At 39.8% G+C, this 20,387-nt stretch overlaps 2 protein-coding genes across 3 annotated transcripts in view; one reads left to right on the top strand and one right to left on the bottom strand.

Annotated features, from left to right (window-relative positions):
• MED17 (mediator complex subunit 17) overlaps positions 1-12,036 on the top strand; it is a 13,021-nt gene extending 985 nt beyond the window's left edge. The window contains exons 2-12 of the mRNA XM_029960890.1: positions 3-158; positions 537-756; positions 1,813-1,949; positions 2,048-2,132; positions 3,240-3,392; positions 4,208-4,338; positions 5,371-5,555; positions 6,078-6,215; positions 7,180-7,297; positions 8,538-8,697; positions 10,590-12,036. Of these exons, the coding sequence (XP_029816750.1) occupies positions 3-158; positions 537-756; positions 1,813-1,949; positions 2,048-2,132; positions 3,240-3,392; positions 4,208-4,338; positions 5,371-5,555; positions 6,078-6,215; positions 7,180-7,297; positions 8,538-8,697; positions 10,590-10,795 (1,689 nt within the window). The 3' untranslated portion in view covers positions 10,796-12,036. The remainder of the gene's footprint in view (positions 1-2; positions 159-536; positions 757-1,812; positions 1,950-2,047; positions 2,133-3,239; positions 3,393-4,207; positions 4,339-5,370; positions 5,556-6,077; positions 6,216-7,179; positions 7,298-8,537; positions 8,698-10,589) is intronic.
• Positions 5,797-20,335, bottom strand: VSTM5 (V-set and transmembrane domain containing 5). Of its 2 annotated transcripts, none has more exons than XM_018071334.2 (6): positions 20,244-20,335; positions 17,471-17,800; positions 17,235-17,372; positions 15,534-15,658; positions 14,244-14,361; positions 5,797-7,332 (listed from the first exon to the last, which is right to left on the bottom strand). In XM_018071334.2, the coding sequence occupies exons 1-4, from the start codon at positions 20,320-20,322 to the stop codon at positions 15,615-15,617; spliced, it is 591 nt and encodes a 196-aa protein (XP_017926823.1). In that variant the 5' UTR covers positions 20,323-20,335; the 3' UTR covers positions 5,797-7,332; positions 14,244-14,361; positions 15,534-15,614. The 2 variants fall into 2 exon arrangements, with proteins under 2 accessions (XP_017926823.1, XP_008917577.1); XM_008919329.3 differs by lacking the exon at positions 5,797-7,332 and adding an exon at positions 10,459-10,672.
• Positions 20,336-20,387: the final 52 nt, after the last annotated feature.

Below are 20,387 nucleotides of genomic sequence, written 5' to 3' on the forward strand. Positions count from 1 at the left end.
AGTTTCAGCCATCCCTCTGGCCTTGGGATTCAGTGAGGAACAACTTAAGAAGTGCCCTGACTGAGATGTGCGTGTTGTATGACGTTCTTAGCATTGTGAAGGATAAAAAGTTCATGACTCTAGATCCAGTCGTGCAGGATCCCCTTCCCCCAAAGCAGGTATGTTGTACCTAAGTTATGCACTTCGTGTAGCTTGATGCTAAAGATTTTATTTTGGTGGATTTTTTTCATGTGTGATGTATACAAGACTTTGTAAAACTTTCCTTGCTCTAGGACAGTGCTTTGTGGGTCAGGGTAAGGCTGGGAATGGGAGGTGAGGCCAATTTCAGAGGCCTCTTTGCTGAAGTTCTAAATCAAAATGCTACCTGTGACTGTATAATGCTGACATGAAAGTAATTCCAAATCAGTGGATATCCAGCAGTAACAACTTATCAATTGCTGTCAGTTAGTTTCCATTAATAATAATAAAGAATGATTTTTTTGAGAATTCAGGTGCAAGTATCTCTGTATCTTTTTTTTTTTTGGTGTTGTTACCAGAATCCTCAGTTTCTACAGTTGATTTCAAAAAAGAAGTCATTAGCTGGAGCAGCTCAAATCCTATTGAAAGGTGCAGAAAGATTATCCAAATCGGTTGCAGAAAACCAGGAAAACAAGCGACAAAGAGACTTCAACTCTGAACTGCTGAGACTGAGACAACACTGGAAGCTGAGAAAAGTGGGAGACAAAATTCTTGGTGATCTGAGCTACAGAAGTGCAGGTAAACAGTAGGGTCTTTTTCACAAGAATGTATATGTTATGAAATTTGCTTTTTGTAACTGGAAAAACCAGATAGAATATCTAATAATAGATTATTTCAATATAAGTTTATTATAATTTTGAGAGGATTATAAAGCTTCTGTTTGATTATCAGGAAAAATATATTGCCATCCTCAACCTAGAAAGTACTTTTAAAGGCTCACTGTGTAGGATTTTAGTAAGGATTTCTTTACGGAAACAATTTGGCATTGACAATCTAGTTGATCAGTTGACAGGGAGATCTTGTTAAGTCTTTGGCTTTTATCTACATTTGGTCTCTAAAGCATTTAAAAAAAGATGAGAAGTGTGTTACATTTTCTTCTGAGTGAAGATCATAGAATATCTCGAGTTGGAAGGGATTATCAAGTCTAACTCCCTGCTCCTCAGAATTCAGACTAAATAAAACTAAACCATGTGACTAAAGGTTGTCATCAAAGATAGATTTATTATACCTATTATTCCTACACTTGAGAGACATGATACTGAGAATATGCCTTATTTCATGGATAAGACAGTAAGAGACGGTGACCAGAGAGACCAGGGTTTTAAAGGCCGTGATGGAGTGCCAAAGTGAATACAGAATCCCATGGAATTTAAGATATAGCTACAAAGCAGGCATCAGAACTGGGTGTGTTGGGTTTCTGTTGTCATCACTGAAGGAGGGGAAGGACAAATTTGGGGTTGTTCATGTTTCTTTTATTTTTCCTCTTTGCTTGCATCTATTGACACCATTTTGAAACAGTTGGTTTTCCCTCGTAATTATTAAATACTCCATGCTAATTTACTGTAAAACATTACATGTCGCATACTGGAGGACTGAGATACTGATGTGCTGAAATTAGCTTTCTAATTTATCTGGGTTTTTTTAAGAAGTCATTGAGAAATATGAGTCAAGTGCACCCCTGGAGGTTTGGAGACTTGGAAATACATATTCTTCCAAAATAAAGGAACGAGGTTTTTTTTATTTGCAGAAGGTGCTTTATGTTTAGTATGTATGTCTTTGCCCTTCTTTTCTCAGGCTCTCTTTTTCTTCATCATGGCACATTTGAGGTGATAAAGAACACTGACATTGACCTGGATAAAAAGATACCTGAGGATTACTGTCCTTTGGATGTTCAAATTCCAAGTGATTTAGAGGGATCAGCGTATATCAAGGTTTGTCAGAGAAACTGTAATAACGTAGCATGAGTTTTGTTTCGGTATGTGTATGCTTGCAACAGAACAAACACCAAATAATGTTCTCTCTTGCCTAGGTTTCTATTCAGAAACAAGCTCCAGACATTGGTGACCTCGGGACAGTCAATCTCTTTAAAAGACCCTTGCCAAAATCAAAACCAGGTATGTTGTTTTGTGAGCATGTTCTCAAAGAACTGGGTTTGAGTATGATGCTTGTTTGAAAATCATAGCATATAGCTTAGGAGAAGAGTGAACAAGAATATCCTCATTTAAACTGAAATTTTCTGTTTAGGTGCTGCTTGGGCTTTGAAAACGTGATGCTTTCAAAGCACACTCCTTCAGTTTTTCAGATGTTTATTCAGTTCTGAAACAAAAGTATGGGAGTTGTATTTCAAGTATTCTGGAGCACCTTCTGTTAGTCATTAAAACTTTGAGCACATCACCAAAATCAATCCAAGGTATTGTGTTTCGGCCAGTTACATCCCATAGTTCAGCTGAACTGTATGACTGTTCACTCTTAACTTTGCCCAAAATGCATTACTTGTGTCTATGGCTCATATGTTTTATCTGGATCTGAAACTGTGATGGCAATCTGTGCGTTAATTACTGACAGCCCACCTGGCAGAGAGTAGATTGATTCATTTGATACATGCTGGTATTTGAAGTTGTAAACTATTGGGATTAAAAATTCATCCTTTACTCTTTGGGGTTAAAAATAAACTGGCAGGATTTCATTTCACAGTGGTCTGTGACACAGATGCTCATGCTGTCCGGAACATAGAGAGAGTGCTGTACTATGGAAGTGTTTCATATGGTACTCAGGATACATTATAGAGCTTGTGTACTTACACCAGAATCTCCCAAGAATTTTGGGCCTATAAATCCTGTGAAAGCACGTACACGAACCGAATATTATTTGATAGTTCATTATAGAGTGAATTTAATAAAGCTGGAAGTATCATTGAAAGTAAATTGCAACTTAGGAAGCAGAGGTTCCTAAGCAGAGTTCACAAAAGGCCTGGGAGCGTAATACGTGGTTCCAGAAGGGCCTTTCACATATATGTTAAATTGAATGAAAATGCATTAGTGTTACCTTAAAGTGCTTGCTTAATTGAGATAAAATTCTGATAATACTCAGTTTGGCTATAAGGTACTGACTGCTTTATCTTAGCAATTGTGCCTAGCCTACTGCACAGTGTCTGGTATCTGAAAAGAAAGGTGGCTTCTCTTTACTCTTTTCTTCTGGAAACGTTGATTTGTATTTTTCAGGTTCTCCACACTGGCAGACAAAGTTGGAGACTGCGCAGAATGTTCTTTTGTGTAAAGAAATTTTTGCCCAGCTGTCACGAGAAGCTGTTCAAATTAAATCACAGATTCCTCACATTGTTGTGAAAAATCAGATAATTTCCCAGCCTTTCCCAGGTAGGAAACTTTCCAAGACTTTTTAGCAATTATTTGCTTAAACATGAATTGAAATTCCCGATTGACGTGACCTTTTTTAATGCTCTGTTCTTAAAAAACAGACTCCTTGGTTTTCAGAGGTTTTGAAAAACAGAATTTCACAGAGTTAGAATTTTGTTTACTAATTATAGAAAAATTCAACTTATGTGCTTTAGTTTCTAATTTACTCTGTTTTCCTTTGTGGTTATGTTTTTTGTCAGCAGCACTTAGAACTGTCCACTGTAATGCCATGTGCACATGCCAGTTTGGAGCTGTGCATAGGTCATTGCTCCTGGATTGCACACAAGTGAAATTTAAGGCTTGAGTTAATGGGTCTTCAGAAGAACAAAGGCTAAAGCTCTTCAATGAGGATAATTAAACAGCATGAGGGTGGCTCTGAGTCAGCTGCTGAATCCTCTGTTCTTACAGGGGGTACACAACTGATTGTATCATGTGAAGAATATATTTCTGGATTGCTTAAAATGTGCATGATTCCTTCTTTGGGGAAGGAATGGGGTCCTGAGGACTTTTCTTTTTGTGTGGGATTGAGTCATAGAAATTGGTGAGAAATGCAGCTAGTGAGTTCATAGCTGGCCTGTCAACACTTCAGTGAGTAGCAAGTCTTACTTGCCTTTGGTGCTGTGCTCTCCACCATCATTCTTTGATTTTTCTCTGATACGGTGAATTCTCGTTGTTAAACTACTCCTATAAAGCATGAAGAAAAGTAGTTCTCAGTAGCAACCTTGACAATTGTCAGTGCTCTCTTTTGGTTTTTTCTTCCCATCCGTTTTGTACAGGTTTGCAGTTGTCTATCTCTCTCTGCCACTCTTCCAATGACAAAAAGTCACAAAAGGCTGCTTCTGAGAAACAGAATCCAGAGGATCATCTCTATGTTCTGGAACATAATTTGCATCAACTTATCAGAGAGGTAATAAATGCATTTATGGTCAAACACTGAACAGTTTTTGGGCATTTGTTCAGTCTTTTGCCTGGTGTGCGGCACTGATGTAACAGCCGAGTGCCGCTAGAGGCCAGTCTCTTCCATCTATTTGTGTAAGGCAACCTTTTGTGACACCCACACTCGGTTTCAATGGGTGTGGGTGGTTCAGTAGTTCCACTTCATGCTTTCATGGAATGCTAGTTCTTTACTTAACCTCAGGCCTGGCTGCTCACTTCAGAATAGTCATGCAAAGCTTTTCCACTAGAGCTCATCAGTCTCCCTTTTTGCATTGTGTCTGATTAATGCTTGGCAAGCACTGCAAGGGAGCATCTAGTCAGACTGTATCCCCATGAAGGAAGAACAATCAATTATTGTAATAGCTTTGCTTCTTTTAAGATCCACTTCTCTGCTTCAGTGTTTAATATTCTTGTATAATCTAGCAGAATGACCTAGGGTAGAAGGTTGAGGTTGCGTCTCTTCAGGAAAGGAGCGCAATTTTGCATGTCTGAGCAGAGTTGAAACCATATTCCAGTGAGTGTTCATCTCTTAGAGCATGGCTCTGCAAGTCATGCAGCCATGTGGAATAGTCCAGTGTTTTAAATGCTGATTTAGGTTTCATGGAGCTTTGGCTCAGTGCCCAGCTCTGCTGTGAATTTCCTTTCTTTACTTTGGACAGGTTGCTAAAACTTTTTGTACCTCAGGTTTTTTTCCTCTACAATGCTTTCTTTGTTTTTACTTGACCATTCTTTCTGTCTCCAGAGATGTATTAAAGGCATGGTTCCAAATTTTGGTTAGCTAGCACTTTTCAAAAAGAAAAAAAAAATCACTTTCCATAAGTTTTGAAAGACACACATAAAGTTGGCTTTAAAATGCTGTCAGGTTTCTAAAGTTAAAATGTTACACTGTTGAAAGTATATAAACTTAAAAAACCTGATGTGAAGCAGCATATTGTATATGTAGTATTTCTTGCAGATACGTTATTTGGTCACTTCATTTTGTAACATCTGTTGTTTGTTTCAGTGTCACAAGCAAACCCTGAGCTCGACAGTAATGCCACATCCAGCTAGTGCACCTTTTGGCCATAAGAGAATGAGACTTGCAGGACCCCAGGCTTTTGATAAAAATGATATCAGTTGTCTACAGTCGAATGAAGGACTTCTGGAAAAGATAATAAAACAGGCAAAACATATCTTTCTGAGACGCAGGTAGGTCACATGCTCTTCTTGTTTAAAGTTACAATAAAACGTACCATTAAGTAGAATGCAATTGATCTTTTTTAAGTGTTCTTAAAATTAGGCTCTGTTTCCTTCACAGTTAAAATAGTCTTTATTTGCAAGTACTAAGAAACAATAATATACGATAAAATACGAGCAAACAACACTCAGCTAGTAAAAAAAAAAGTCAGATTTTTTTGAGATTGCTGTGACAGTTAGGACGTACGCTGCTGATAATTGTCCCTACTTATCTTAAACTGCATAAAATATCTTTTTCCATATTCTTTGCAATGCAATAGTTGATACTGAGTAATACCGCTTTAATATGGCTGCTGAATGCTTGAGAGATGTACATAATAAACAAGTGGCCTTCATTAGCACCAGAATGGTGCTGAAATAGAGCTTTGATCCACATGGTTCCCTTAAATGGAATAACCTGCCTAGTTCCTTTAAACAAGAGAACAGCACAAACTGTCTAGATCACTGTGTGTGGGATGTGGCTTTATCTTCTAGAACTGCTCGAACCATTGACAGTCTGGCGAGTCGTATTGAGGATCCTCAGATTCAGGCTCACTGGTCCAATATAAATGATGTTTATGAATCCAGTGTTAAAGTTCTAATAACTTCTCAAGGATATGAGCAGATCTGCAAGTAAGTATGAGAATGCATGTCTCTTTTTACTGGTAGAAGCATGCAGCAGAGAATGTGTATCCAAGTTGTGCTTTAAAGGTTTAGATTCTTCTCAGACAGACAAGTAGGAGTCCATTATTTGTGTGTGTCTGTTTGTCTGAGTTGTGGGGTGAGCAGCCACCCTAAGAAAACTCTTCACCCACTTTGCACTTTAATGAAGAAATGTATTACATCTTTAATTAGCACAGTTTCCTTTCAAAGAAGAAAATAGAAATGAGAGTGGCCATTTAAGGGGGGGGATTTACTTTTGGTAGAGATGACTGAATACAAACTATCATTTGATATGCTGGATTCTAAACTTCCAGGCTCCTTATGGAAAGCTAATCAGTCCTCAGTCCTAGCTTGGTTGTATAGGTACTGAAATGTGGAATTCATGTAATTCATGCAATTAGTTATGCACATTGGTATCAAAATAAGTAATGTCGTATTCCAGAAACAAATGTCTGGATGCTGACCAGCAGTAAATTAACTAATGCACTGACAGTGGTTTTTTAGATTTGGAGCAGTGTTCTGTGTGCACAGTGTGGGGGAAACTGCTGTCACTGGTGCAATTGCCAGTCTTGGTTCCAGAATGCATATGCTGCCCAAGTCTTGGCTGTAGTATGGAACACACCATTTTCCCTGCACCTCTGGAAGGAAACTTCGGCAACAGTGGCAGGCAGGGAACTATGAGGCTTCCTTGACCTGAACAAGCAGTGGGACAGGTCTGGGAACACGCCACAGAGTATGTCCCCTGCAGTATAGAGGGAGCTGTTGTGGTGAGTGATGAAACTGAAATGGTTGGAGTTGCTGTCACATTCCGTAGGCTTTGCACCATCCATCTTAAGAGTTCTTGTCAATGACTGGGGGGATTCTGTGTTCTTAGTTTCCTGTTTCCTTTAGTGTTGTAGTGCATTTTGAATAAATATGCCTCTTATCTTCAAAGATCCATTCAGCTACAGCTGAACATTGGAGTTGAACAAATCAGAGTTGTGCATAGAGACGGAAGAGTTATTACATTGTCCCATCAAGAGCAAGAACTGCAGGATTTCCTTTTATCTCAGGTAGACTCATACACATTATTCTTCCCTTTCTTGTACTGTTTGAAAAACAGAAGAATCTCACCTTTATCTGTATAGAAAATATTTAAAAACTTCAAATAAAGGTAGTGAAAATGGGAAGGTGGATTACTGAATTTTCACTATGTTTGTATAGTGACTTCAGCAACTGCTACTAAAATGTAATGCCAGTTTTTACTAAGGTCAGTAGTAATAATGATTTTTCCCTCCCATTTAAAATACATTTCTTTATGCTGCTCATTATGGTAGAAGCAAGTCAGTGAGACTCATAACAAACAGTAAGGTATCCTATATGTGAAACTTACTGTAACCAAGTTCTTAATGAGCCCACAATTACTGTCATTTCAACATTGTCTGTTAGTGCTCACTTTGCATCAGTCATTACTAAATCAGCTGATATTTGAATGAACTGTATTTACTTAATTGCTTAGAACAAGCTGCTGGTTTTATTCAGAAGCAACAATCTCCCTACTATGCATTATAAATAGTCAAAATACAGGTCTTTAATAATAGTGGTTGGCCTGTTGCAGTTATATAAAACTCCACGACACAGAAAACAGGTTGAAACAGATTCTGCTGAGGGCATGTCTTTTTGGTCAAGTGTTGTCAGACTTGTTCACAGAGAACTGCTGAACAGTGCTAGATAGTTCCTTGTTACAAGTGTTAAGTCATAATACAGAAAAACAGTAGCATTTAAACTCCTAAGCTGTTAAAGCTCAGTGCTTACACTTGAGCATTAATGGAGATAATCATGGATACGAGAACCTCAGCTTTTTTTTTCTGAATTGTTTCTTCTGATACTTTTAAGATTTTTATATATTTTACAGCAGAAGTCTTGTTTTTATTCACAGACAGAATTGTTTAAAAATCCCGTTTGAATCCCTTGAATTAGTTTTTGAAACCTAAATACAGGTATTTCTAAATTGAAAGCAATATTTAAATAAATTGCATAAATCCATATACCTATGAAAAATTCATCTAATTGAAAAATACAGTGGTCTCCTCTATCTGCAGGGGAAGTAGTCTAAATTCAAATAACACAAAGCTCTACCAGCATACATGTAAAAAATAAAAAAGTTCCTTTTAAAGTAGAGAACTTAAAATACAAAGTCACTTTTATAAATAACTATTGTATAGAAGAAAAAAGGCTTGGTAAACCCAGTAAGCAATTCTTCCTGTGGTGTGCAAATACTGAACAGAAGGCAAACCTCTTGTTATCTTTCAGATGTCACAGCACCAAGTCCATGCAGTTCAGCAGCTTGCAAAAGTTATGGGATGGCACGTGCTGAGTTTCAGTAATCATGTTGGTCTGGGGCCAGTGGAGAGTATTGGCAATGCATCAGCAATAACTGTAGCATCACCAAATGGAGACTATGCCATTTCAGGTAGTATTTCTATTGCAAACGCATGCCAAGTCATAGAATTCTTAAGTGAGATCTACAGGCTTTACAAGTCTCTTTCTGAGATTTTTTTGTGGAGCATTTTGCTATAAATTGATACTATTCTATACAAGTGTACAGACTATTTCTTTTGTGTATGGAATTGACATCTGCATAGAATCAATACTTTCCTCAGGAATCCACTTAATATAAACTTGATTTAATTTACACAAGTTTGAAAATATTTCTGACAGTTAGCATAAAAACAGGAGATTACAGAAATCATCATGACCCTGAAGGAAGGGGAAAAGGTAAACAACAGGATCACAACTCTGGACTTAAGGAGAAGAGAGTTTGGTCTCTTCAGGGATCTTTGTGAAAGAATCTTACAGGATATGATCCTGTGGGATGGAAAGAAGAGGAGTTCAAGAGAGCTGGTTGTTTATTTTTTTCAAGGATGACTGCTTTCAAGCTCAAGAATGGTCATACCTATGTTCTGGCAGTTCTGCAAAGGTGACAGAAAATCTGTGTGTATGAACAGGGAACTCATGACTGAACTTATGATAATAGAAAAGAAGCTGCAAGAGATTATAAGCCTGACCTGGGAGAGAGAGAGAGAGAGAGGCTGTCCAAGCATGCATTGACAAGGATAGGAAAGCTAAGGTCCTGAGGGGTGTACAGGGCAACAAGAAGAGTTTGAGCAGGTACGACAGCAGCAAAGGGAAGATTAGGGAAAATGTGGGACTCCTTTCAAATGGGCAGAGGACCTGGTGGCACAGGACATGAAGAAGGCCAAGGTACTCAGTACCTTCTTTACTTTGGTCTTAAGACTGGCCTTTAGGAATGGGTCTATGAGACCCATGGGAAATTTTGGAGCAAAGACAGCCTCAGTAGCAGAGGAGCAAGCTAGAGAGAGAACCTTTGAACAAACTTAGACATTGACAAGTTCACGGGACCAGGTGGGATATATCCATGAGTGCTGAGGGAGCTGATTGATGTCATTTGTAAGGCCACTCCTGATCATCTTGAAAAGGCCGTGGTGATCAGGAAGGATTCCTGAGGACTGGAAGAAGGTAGATGTCACATCCTATACTCAAGAAGGAGAATGTGGGGGAACTACAGTCTGATCAGTTTCATTGCATTACTGGGAAGATAAGGGGGGAAAAACTGGTCCCAGAAGTTTCCAAACATATTCCATAGAAGGTGGTGACTGAGAGTAATTGGCATCAATTTATGAAGGAGAAATTATGTTCAATCAGCCTTACACTCATCTGTAGAAGGCTGGCTTGGTAAATGAGGGGAAAGCTGAGTGTTGCCTCCCTAACTGCTATTTAAAAAGCCAACACACACCACTACCCAGTGTCAAAACACAGAAACGCATCCAACCAACAAAACACCACCACCCCTCCACCAGTCTTGCAGAATTTTGAGATTAAAAACAACAACTATGCTAGTGACTTTGTCCCTGTCCATTTGAGATAAATGCACTAGAAACAATACATTTTTGCTCACATTTTTCAAAGAATAGTTGGAATACATGCAAGGAAAGAATGAGCATAATAACCTTTGCCCTTCCTGGTATCATTAGGGAAAAAGAAATGTGGTTATAAGGTGTATGTGTGGGGGTTTTATCAAATGTATCTCTGGTTTAATCTAACCAGAATTAGATCCAGTTAAACAGTTAGTGCTAAAGCAACAAAATCGTAGAGAACTGGGAGATGAGAGAGAGAAAATTAAAAGAAAAAGCTTTTAAAAAAAAAAAAAAAGAATTTTCCTTGTTTGCTTTCAGCATGCTTGGAATTGAGTAGGAGTAATGTATAGTATACACAAGAAAGAATATTTAATAGGAAGAATTCGTACAGTGTAAAAATGCTCATTAAAATCTCTGTTCATTGCAGTACGTAACGGTCCGGAAAGTGGCAGCAAAGTTATGGTTCAGTTCCCACGGAGTCAGTGCAAGGATCTCCCAAAAGGCGACGTACTGCAAGACAGCAAGTGGAATCATCTCCGAGGGCCATTCAAGGAAGTTCAGTGGAATAAAATGGAAGGGCGTAACTTTGTGTATAAAATGGAACTGCTCATGGCTGCCCTAACTCCCTGCTAATGATGCCTCGGCCTCTCTGTGGGGGCTTTGAATAGTCTCCGTGCAACAATCACTGCCCCTGCAGCAAAGGGAAATGGAAGCTATGGGCCAATACAAGAAAGCAAAACCAAATTTATTTCCTGTACAGATATGTCCATTGTGGAGTTTGTAATAAAACTTTTTTCAATGGCATATAAAATACATATAATTTTTTGAAAAAGTTCCGCTCAGCTGTATCTTTGCTGATTGCTCTGTCCAGAGTAACAAATCTGAGTAACGTATTTTTTGTTTATAAAATTAAATTCAGTGTTCCTTTTACTACATGAAAGGTGTCTGCTTGGAATCATTCCCTTTCCTCTCATGCCCTTATTTTTTTCAGTAGATCTTTGCAAGTATTTTTGAAAGATTAAAAATATTAGAACTGAATTGGGCTCTCAGTGGGCCTTTTAGTGGTTTATACCACAGAATCTGGCTATCCCTGTGGATGCTAATGGCCTTGTTTGATGAGAAGTGGGACAACAGTAGAAGCAGAGCTTCTGTGTCAAGAATTGAAGCTAAACAATACTTAAGATCAAGGTAACGTCTTCACTGTGTGGCATTCTTGAGTTGGATTGTTTGTACATTGATGGGGATTCTGGGTGACCCATTTATTTTTGAGAAATATATTTACTTGGCAGTTTGTTTAAGTTGAGAGTGTTACAAAGTCACAGCTTGTGTTTTCTGTCTCTCTTTTTTGCAAGAATATAGAGGAAAGGTCTTACTCTGCTTGCAAAATTCTGATAATTTGAGTTTGTGAGTGATTTGTGTAAATTAATGTCTGGATAGAAGGTGGTAACTCTCATGCAGTAAACCTTGGATCTCCACACGTGCTGCTGGGTTTTTATCCTGCACTCTCAATGATTATTGTCCAGGGAAACAATAATATCCTCCTGAATATCGGCTCTTTTGAGTTCTTTCAAAATAAAAAAAGTCATGGTTTTGATGGTTTTGGTTTGGTAGTTGTAGCCTTGAAGCTTCTAGTAAGGTGTTAACAAAGCTTTTATTTTGTTTGGTACTTAATTGCTAAAGGTCTTTTTGAAACCTGTCTGTATGAACTGGTTCAGTTTCATTTCCATGTTGTGTTATGAGGTGTGTGTATATATGTACATATATATGAGAATTTCTTGCACATAAACATGTTTGAATTGAACATCATACTTCTATGATGACAGTTATTATTTTGTTGTACTCTCAAGTAATAAAGAATAGTTTTGGGAAATACATATTAAGCAACTGCTTGTGGCAAGCTGCTGCTCAGTGTGTATCCAAAGCAGCTCTTGTAGTTCTCTTGATGTTTGCCAGCATGGAGCATCTTGTTTCAGTTCCTGGATGTACTGGCTTCTGTGTAACTAATCTGTGTGAGAGAAATGGTTTTCCTTTCAGGTTCTGATGAGTTGCCCAAGACAACTGATGAAAATGAAAAATACTAGTAGAAAATAGTCTCCTGATCTTCTTGAAAAATGGGTGAATCTTATTTAACACCCATCATGTCACGTCCTGTATTGCTGGGCTAATAGACACTGCACCACTACAGGCAGGGAGGACTTTTGTTTCTTGGTGAACAGTTCAGCCAACAGCCTGATGCATCCAACTGTATGAGGCTGTTTTGACTCCTGCCAACACAACAGATCTTTCCTTGCTAATAATTAGAAGATGAGTCTATGAAACTTGAACATGTCTTTACACTTCACTGTTGTTAACCTAAATTGACAGGTCTGCATGTAGTGACAGCCTTTCATTAGGTAAGTTCTTCATTACCATGTAATCAGATCACTACGGAGCTATTAGAATCTCATGGTTGCAGGACTTGTCTCCTGAAAAGAAATAACGGATGCAAGAGGACATCTAATGTGTTGTGGAAGTGCAAGCACCGCATGTTAGCAGTGAAAACATTTGTCAAGACTTCCATGTCTAGCTGAAAAAATAAGAATAATAACAACAACAACAACAACAAAAGAATTCTTAGAGACCTGGAGCATCTGTACTTTAGTGTTGAATATATAGAGATTCCTAATTTTAATGGAAAACAGACTGATTAGGCCTCTAACAGAGGGACAGTCTTGAAAATTGGTAATGCATCTTTGAATATGAGATGAAGACAGAGAATGATTAGGACCTTTACTACTGATTGCCAAAGCAATCTTGTGAACTTGAACATCTCTTTAATTAGTTTAAAAGTAAAATGCCTTAACCCGTTTGATCATCTAGAATGCTCTAAATGTTAAATTCGCTGGTGTTCTGCAGGGAGTTTACAAGAGGAGTAACAATAGCTATTAGTTTCTGAACTTCCACTGTAACAACTTGCCATGAGGCCTTAGATGCTCCAGAGTAGCAAGAAACTGGTACAGACAGCTTAGTCTCACCTCCTGTACATAAAATAATACTGGCATTAATAATGCATATTGACAAACATAATTTTCAGAATAATGTTAATATTTTATAAAAGACCCTACATGTGTACGGTAAGCATGTTAAATTCTGGGTAAAATTTGTGAGTGAGGAATTGTCTATAAGGAAAGCTGTACATAGGCTAACTGTACTGGATGTCATCAGTGAATGTTGAGTCCCTGTTGTTCATCTGGGATATTACTGCCTAAAAGCGAGGTTAGCACCACGGTCAACAGCCAAGAATAGGTGCCTGAAGTTGCAGTGACTTTGGCCAAGCTAAGAGAGGTAGAACAACTGTGCCAGGTGGAAACTTGTTACTGCTGTTGTAGTACATCTTAAACTGAAGAATTTTAAGTGGTCGTTTCCTACTTTCATCCTAGCTTTCAAATATTGTAGTTTACAAGTGTGCCTACAATCACAGCAATGCACTTGAATGACGGTCATTCATGTCTGGATGTGTTTCCTGACTTCCTTTGGCAATTGGAGTGTTCAGGGCAATGTTAGCAGATAATAATGGTGTTAAGTGCACGCTGCACTTTTTGTACTTTCTAAATAAGTCTGGCAGAGCACCTACTTCATATTCAGTTCAGCCTAATAACTTCACATTCAAATTCTAAGATTTAGGGAATAAAAAAATATGGAATAGATAAACAGAAAAAAACCCAATAATGTTTTCCATATGCTATAAGTATACTTCACCAAGTACTTCAAGCTTGGTGATTGAAACAGATGCACTTAAGAGTTTCTCTGTTGTCAAAGCTTAGTGCACTCAAAGATACTTTAGATTGGTAATACACGTTTAAAACAGAAAATTAGAACAAACTGTCAGTCATCTGTGCTGTATCTGAGATCTTTAAAATTTAATTTCTTCCCTTTTTTGACCTGTTCTCCTAAATGCAGGAAAGAACAAACAGCTGAATCTAGTACCTGAATTTATGAGTGGGAGAGATGCCCTTGTACTACAAATGTCCAGTTCAATCTGGGGATGACTTAAAGGTATTGTGTACAGGGTGCTTTGGAAAAAAGCGTGTTTGACACCTACCTGCATCGTTTTTCACTTGGTGAGAAATTCTCTGAGCGTTTTTCCAAATGGAACCCATAGTACCTCTGCACCTGGTCATCCTAGTCCCTGACCAGAGGGGAAGCTCTGTCAGTCTGTCCTGTGAAAGGTTTTTGCAAACAAGTGAGACAAAGAGTGAGAGAGGTTGTAGGAACAGTTTGACTCAAACAGCCGCGTGGCAATCTACAGGCACAGACTAGTCCATAGTCTCTTACATTTTCAAAGTTTATTTCACACTGCAAAATTCTCATTACGAAAGCAAAACAAAATAACTTGAAGCTTGGTCGGTTTACTGCTTTCTCACTGACAAACGCAAATGTTATGCCACCTGCAACAGATCTGCAGGTGGAGGATTGCATTAAGTGCAATATGCACATTCAAGAAAGCATTAGTTGGATCACTTCATGTTTTCTTTGAACATAGGGAAAGCAAAGGTGGCTTCTCAACAAGAGCAATTTCAGAACTGTATTTGTAAATACTAAATTTCAAAGTAATGCTGTTCTAACTTTTCTTCTCAGACTGTTTGTCGCTGGGCTAAGTTTGCAAAGGACTGGACACCTTTCACAACAAAACTGTTTAGTACTTTGCCACCTCACTGGTGCGGTGCATCAGTATTTTGTGACCCCTCATATCTTTGTAGACAGCGTCCTCTTTAGTGCCTGCACAGGCTTCCTTGTATAACCACCTGCTCTAGTAATGTCATAAAATGTGTGTTAATATCCATTCCGGGGCAGTGTAAACAATTGCAAACATAAGCGGGAGAACTTTGACCAGCTCGGCATTCTTTCCAAGTCAGTTTTGTCTTATGAAAAGTTACAGTCTGTCTTCAGAGCTTCAGGAAGTTCCTTACACCTGAAAGTAGCAGCATAGCTGCAATAAACAGGATTCAATGCTTGCAATTAATTTTTAAAGTAATACTGTAATTAAATATTAAATTTATTATGTTGAAGAATGCTAATGACCACTCTGTCTTAATAGGAGACTTGCTGTATCCAAAATACAGGTGTCCTTCAAGACCATGATAATTTCCTTTATGGGTTGGTCTTAGAGGCTTGGTTGCTTGGTTGGCTGGTTGTTTTTAAGAGTGGTAGAGGCTGTAGATTTTATTAGTTAGCCACAAAAACGTGTTCATGCTTAGCATGAAAGCATTCTCTTTTTTAATGTGACCTTGACTAGCAGAACCGAAAACTTAACAGGTCAAAACAGCTCCATCAGACACTGCTGATTTAATTGCAAGTCAGGATGTTTCTGCAGTAGTCACAAACATTTTACCTTCTAGGTTTGTTCTTGCTTTCTTGGTCAGTATTTTCTCCTGAGGTAGAATCGTTATTTTTGCTATGATACAGTCCTTGGCTAACACTCAATGGTTTCCAATTCAATCTCTTCCGTTGTACTTGCTGTAAATAAAAGCATATTGTTATTGATTGGCAAATGGATTGGAAGGCCAGTGTTCCAAAATTATATGTGTTGTGCTAATAGCTGAGATATTTTGAAATTTTTAATATTAGCTCAAGCCTACTCATCTACAGTTAGGTTTTAAATACATCTTTTCAAAATATTTAAATGCATTAAGAGGCCCTCACAATCTTTAAGGTGACACCAGTTTCTTCCAGTACAAGGCTAAAGGCACTATGAAAACCTAAGTCCACAGGGCCCATCCTTATACCTCTCTTCATAACTTCTGAAAGGAGGGCTCTTCTGAGGTGGAATTGGGGCAGAAGTTAGGTCCTTGCTTTGGACCATGTTCTGGGAGATGACACAAGTTTCTGGAACTATGGTTTTCCTGAACTCTGCCGAATAACTGTATTCAATTCAGCTCTGTAGAAAGATTAGCTTTAACTGGAGGAAGAGGCTTTATCCCAACAAAACCCTATATTTTCTGGCATGATAGGAAAATTTTCAGTAGCTACAGAACCTTGTGAATGGAGTGTGTACCATGAAAACAGTAGCAGCCCTTAAGAGCTGTATGTGAGTGACAGAAGGGAATAGGCAGCTCAAGCCAAATTAATTTCTTCTTTTATCAGGTTTTGCAGAGTTGACACAAAGTCTGGGCCATGAGGCTTAGGATGCTCGAGTATCTGTTGGTCTAGTAAAATCCTGATAGCTATGCTGCTTGTTGTAATGTAAAAGCTTAAGCAGCACTCATTAGAGAAGAAATACAGACCTATTACCTACAGGGCAAGAAACCACTAGTGGATCTGCACTTACAAAGTATGGAGGTAAACATCTGGAATGTTTTGAAGTTGTAAAAGAAACCTCCCATTCCAAGGATGCACCTAAAGAGCTTGATCCCAGGTCCATAGAGTGGCACCTTGTCTTGCTGCCTGGGCCAAATATCCCTGGCGGTGGCTTGGAAATTTCTTCTCTAATATGTGAATGTTCCCTTCAGTGCAGCCCTCATGTTCCCTTGACCTGCTTTTCATGACTGTTGTATTCGGTGTGTGTCAGGAGTCTGGTTTTGATATTAGTCAGTGTTTGTTGCAGTCTGCAACAGGATCAAAGGTGAGGACAGATGAAGGGGGGCGTTGAGAGGAGTGGGAGAGGTGCAGTCCTTCATGAACTGAGGTGAGGGCCACTCCCAAGGGCTGTTTGATTATTTTCCCCTAGGACATACTCTTCTGGTGTGAACTCTGAAAGAATTGCTGATGCTCTTGACTTTGTCTCCTGCCCTCTGATAGGGGGGTTATTGCAGCTCTTGCCTTTTCTCCCCAGGTTTCGCAATCAGCAGTGTTGGTAAGTGTTTTATTATTTCTGATGTGAAATGTATGAGGTAGATGTCCTGTGGCTTGTTCTGCAACTAAACACCTGTTATTCAGTTGCCTCAGCTAGTAAAGAGTTAGAACAGGATAACTGATTTTGAGCCCTTCAGTCTTGTTTCTCAGTGTCCCTGTTTAGCACCCTTATGGCACAAATTTTAGGCTCAAACTTCAGACTTGAAACCCGTATACCTTGACTGCATTCTTAGAGAGATACCTGTGAGCTTGTGTGTCTTCTTCTGAAACAGATGCAGAGATTTATTACACAGCCACATGAAGCAGATCAGAATGGCAGATACTGCAGCGAGAAAGGCAAAGAGAACTGCTACAAAATGTAAATCTTCATAGATAATTTCTGTAGGGAGAATGGAAAAAAAAATATTATAAAATTGATTACAAACAGATTGGTATTTAAACACAGGGTAAAGCCAAGAAGTCCCATGTAGTTTGTACCGTAAACATTGACTATGATGGTGCCGTAGGCGTTGTTTCCATACTCCTCTGTTACAGTGACAAAATAGTAGCCAGCATCTCGCATGCCCACGTTGTGAAGCTGTATAGAGCCATTTTCAAAAGTAGTCACTCTGTCCTTGTAGACTGTGGATATGTTGACATAATTCCCAATTTTCCACTCAACGATGCTGGTGGTGCCCCAGCTTGACACATGCTTCCACTCAATGGTGGCAATGCCTCTGCAAGAGTATTCAACTGAGAGGAGGATGTTTTGTGCCACTGTTGCATTGATGTTGGGTTGTGGGACAACTAACGATACTCCTCCGGGAGCTGAAAGACAAAGGAGGGTGATGAGTGTGGAGGTGATGCTGCACCAATCATCCAGGGCAGGTTGGGACCTCTGGGTGTGATTCATCCTACCTATCTCAGTGGTCTGTTTTAAGAGAGGATAGATTATGCTTTGCAGTATCTCTTTATGCTGTCCGTAAAAGTAACATACATCCTTAAACACTAAATACACATTTGCAATTGGTGATAGCAAAAATGTTTCTACTATAGAGGATAAGTAATTGTGTGTGTTTAAATGTTTTCATACCCAAATCAAAAGGAACTTTGGAAGGGTCTTTTTGGATAAGGGACCATAACATCTTCTGAAAACTGAGCAACACTTTTGTATTCATCGGTAACTGGCTTTCTTTTAAAATCCTGCATTTAGATGGAAAGTTTAATTGTCGTGTCCAAGGTAACCTATTATATTAATTAATTACCATTCCCCAAAAGCAAGAACTGTAGTAGGCGTAAGTATGTGAAGACTCAGCAAGGACTTGGTCTTGTTTTCAGGATGTGTAATCAACATTTGAGACATGAGCTTCTTACAGGCAGCCAGTTATATGCCAGCACAGATAAACTGCATGTAATCAAAGGTACGCAGTTCCATGAGAAGCCAGGGACTTCATGTTCCTGATGATGTCCGGGCAAAAATGCACATTAAAGAATATTTAATTCTCATCTAGTTCCTCCTGATGTGATTACAGAGCTGTGAAACTGAACTGACCACTTAGTTTAATGTGTAACAGCAATAATTTCTGCTTGCATGTGGGTGTTTCTGCATGAAGATTTGGATGAACACCAACATCTGAGTTTCAACTGGCATACATTTTTTCTTTTTATTAGTGGCATGTTTGAGACATTTGGCTAGAGGCTGAAATCCTGTTATCTCTCCACAAAAATCAAAGCAGACAAAAGGCAGATAAAGCACAGAGTAAGGCTGAAAGCCTTTTCCTGGTTTGGCTTGGAGCAGCTCACTTACTCTCCTCTCTTGCTGTGGGAACAGCCTGACTGCAAGAGCAGAATGAAAAAGTAATACTGACCTGCAAATGTCTGTAACCCAGTGAGGAGTGAGAATGAGACCCTTAGCTACACTGCAGGAGTGCAAAGCAGGACCCCTGGGGATGATCCTGGAGGTTCTGCAGAGTCCTCAGAGATAAGAATGATTAAAAAAGGCAAAGAAAAAAAATCTCCAAGGGAAAGAAATATATTTAAAAATCTTAAATTAAGAACCCTGCATGAGCAACCAGAAATGGAAGACATGGGTAAATTAATTACAAGCTGACTTCACTGTATTTGGGATATGTAGCAAAATTCACTAACTCTTCTGGTCAAGGCAAGGCAAGGAAGCTCGAGAAGCCATTTAGATTCCCAGGCTCTCACCTATGGGACCAGATAAGATCTAGGCTTTTCCCAAGATAACACTTTTGGGATTCTCCCTTCATGGGCTTTGTCATGATCATGCTGCCCAGTCGCTCTGCAGGAACATCATCACACTTTCTGGGCAGCCCAGTGCATCCTCTGCTGTTCAGCCTGTGTGCAGGAGAGACTAACCAGAGCTGTGAAAACGGGATTTGTGCCAGCTACAGACACAGAACAGCCGGGAACCTCTGGTAATCGCTGCAAATTGTTCCAATTGTTTTCTGCTCCATGTGTTTATTTAAAGGCCTTTCCCACTGTTTCTGACCAGACAGGAGCTGAGTGTCTGCCCTCAGTGACTCTTTTGTTTTGATAGAGGCATCTTTCCATTGAATTATTTGCAAACGTGTTCTGTCCCTATCCAGCATGCAAAGCTACAAAAGGCAGTGCAATATTTAAGCACTCAAAAATATTTTTAATAGGCATTGTGCCTAGATCACCTGAACCGGTCTAATCCCAGCACAGCTGCACCAGGCTGGAGAGCAAACATCACACCCACCTGCAGGGCCCTTTGCATGCCGCTCTGCTCTGCTGCTTGCAAAACCAGACCCTTCACGCCCAATAAAACATGCACCCAGGAGAAGAGGGCACCGGTGCTGCTCAGAGCACAGTGAGTTTGCTGTCCTGGCATGCTGCTCTGCTCCGAATTATTTGCCTGGCCGAGTGTCAAAGGGGCAAGTGTGGCTCTGCGTACCAGACTGGCCATAGCTGGGGAGTGGGTGGGAAAGGGCTGGCAGTGAGGGGCCTCCACGCAGGAGCTCTAAACTGGGGGGACAGCTCTAAAACAAAGCTCTGAAACCCTTGGGACAGTTCCTCCACCCTTTGGTGTCCTGTTTGTGCATCACATCTGATGATGGAGTGTTGTGGCATGTCCAAACCAAACTCTGGTGGCACGGACATCCCAGTCCCCAGGGGTGGGTGGGGTTGGCAGCAGTCTCCTCCAGCCCTAGCTGAAAGAGCGAGGATGGTTCTCTGAAAGTTGTCCCATCCCCACTCACCCATCCTGGGGTGCTGGGTTGGAACCCACCTTCTCTCCTCACCGCCGCGTTTCCCAGCGTGACCCGACGCCCTTCGGACTGGCTAACCGAGCTTGATTCCCCCTCCATGCCTTGTTCCCTCGGTTGCTGGAAAAGCAGGGGGCGAAGGGCGCGTCTCCCCCGCGGCCGCGGCT

Source organism: Manacus vitellinus, unplaced genomic scaffold (assembly GCF_001715985.3).
Source record: "Manacus vitellinus isolate BGI_N305 unplaced genomic scaffold, ASM171598v3 scaffold_2_pilon, whole genome shotgun sequence".
In the NCBI taxonomy this organism is placed as follows: Eukaryota; Metazoa; Chordata; class Aves; order Passeriformes; family Pipridae; genus Manacus; species Manacus vitellinus.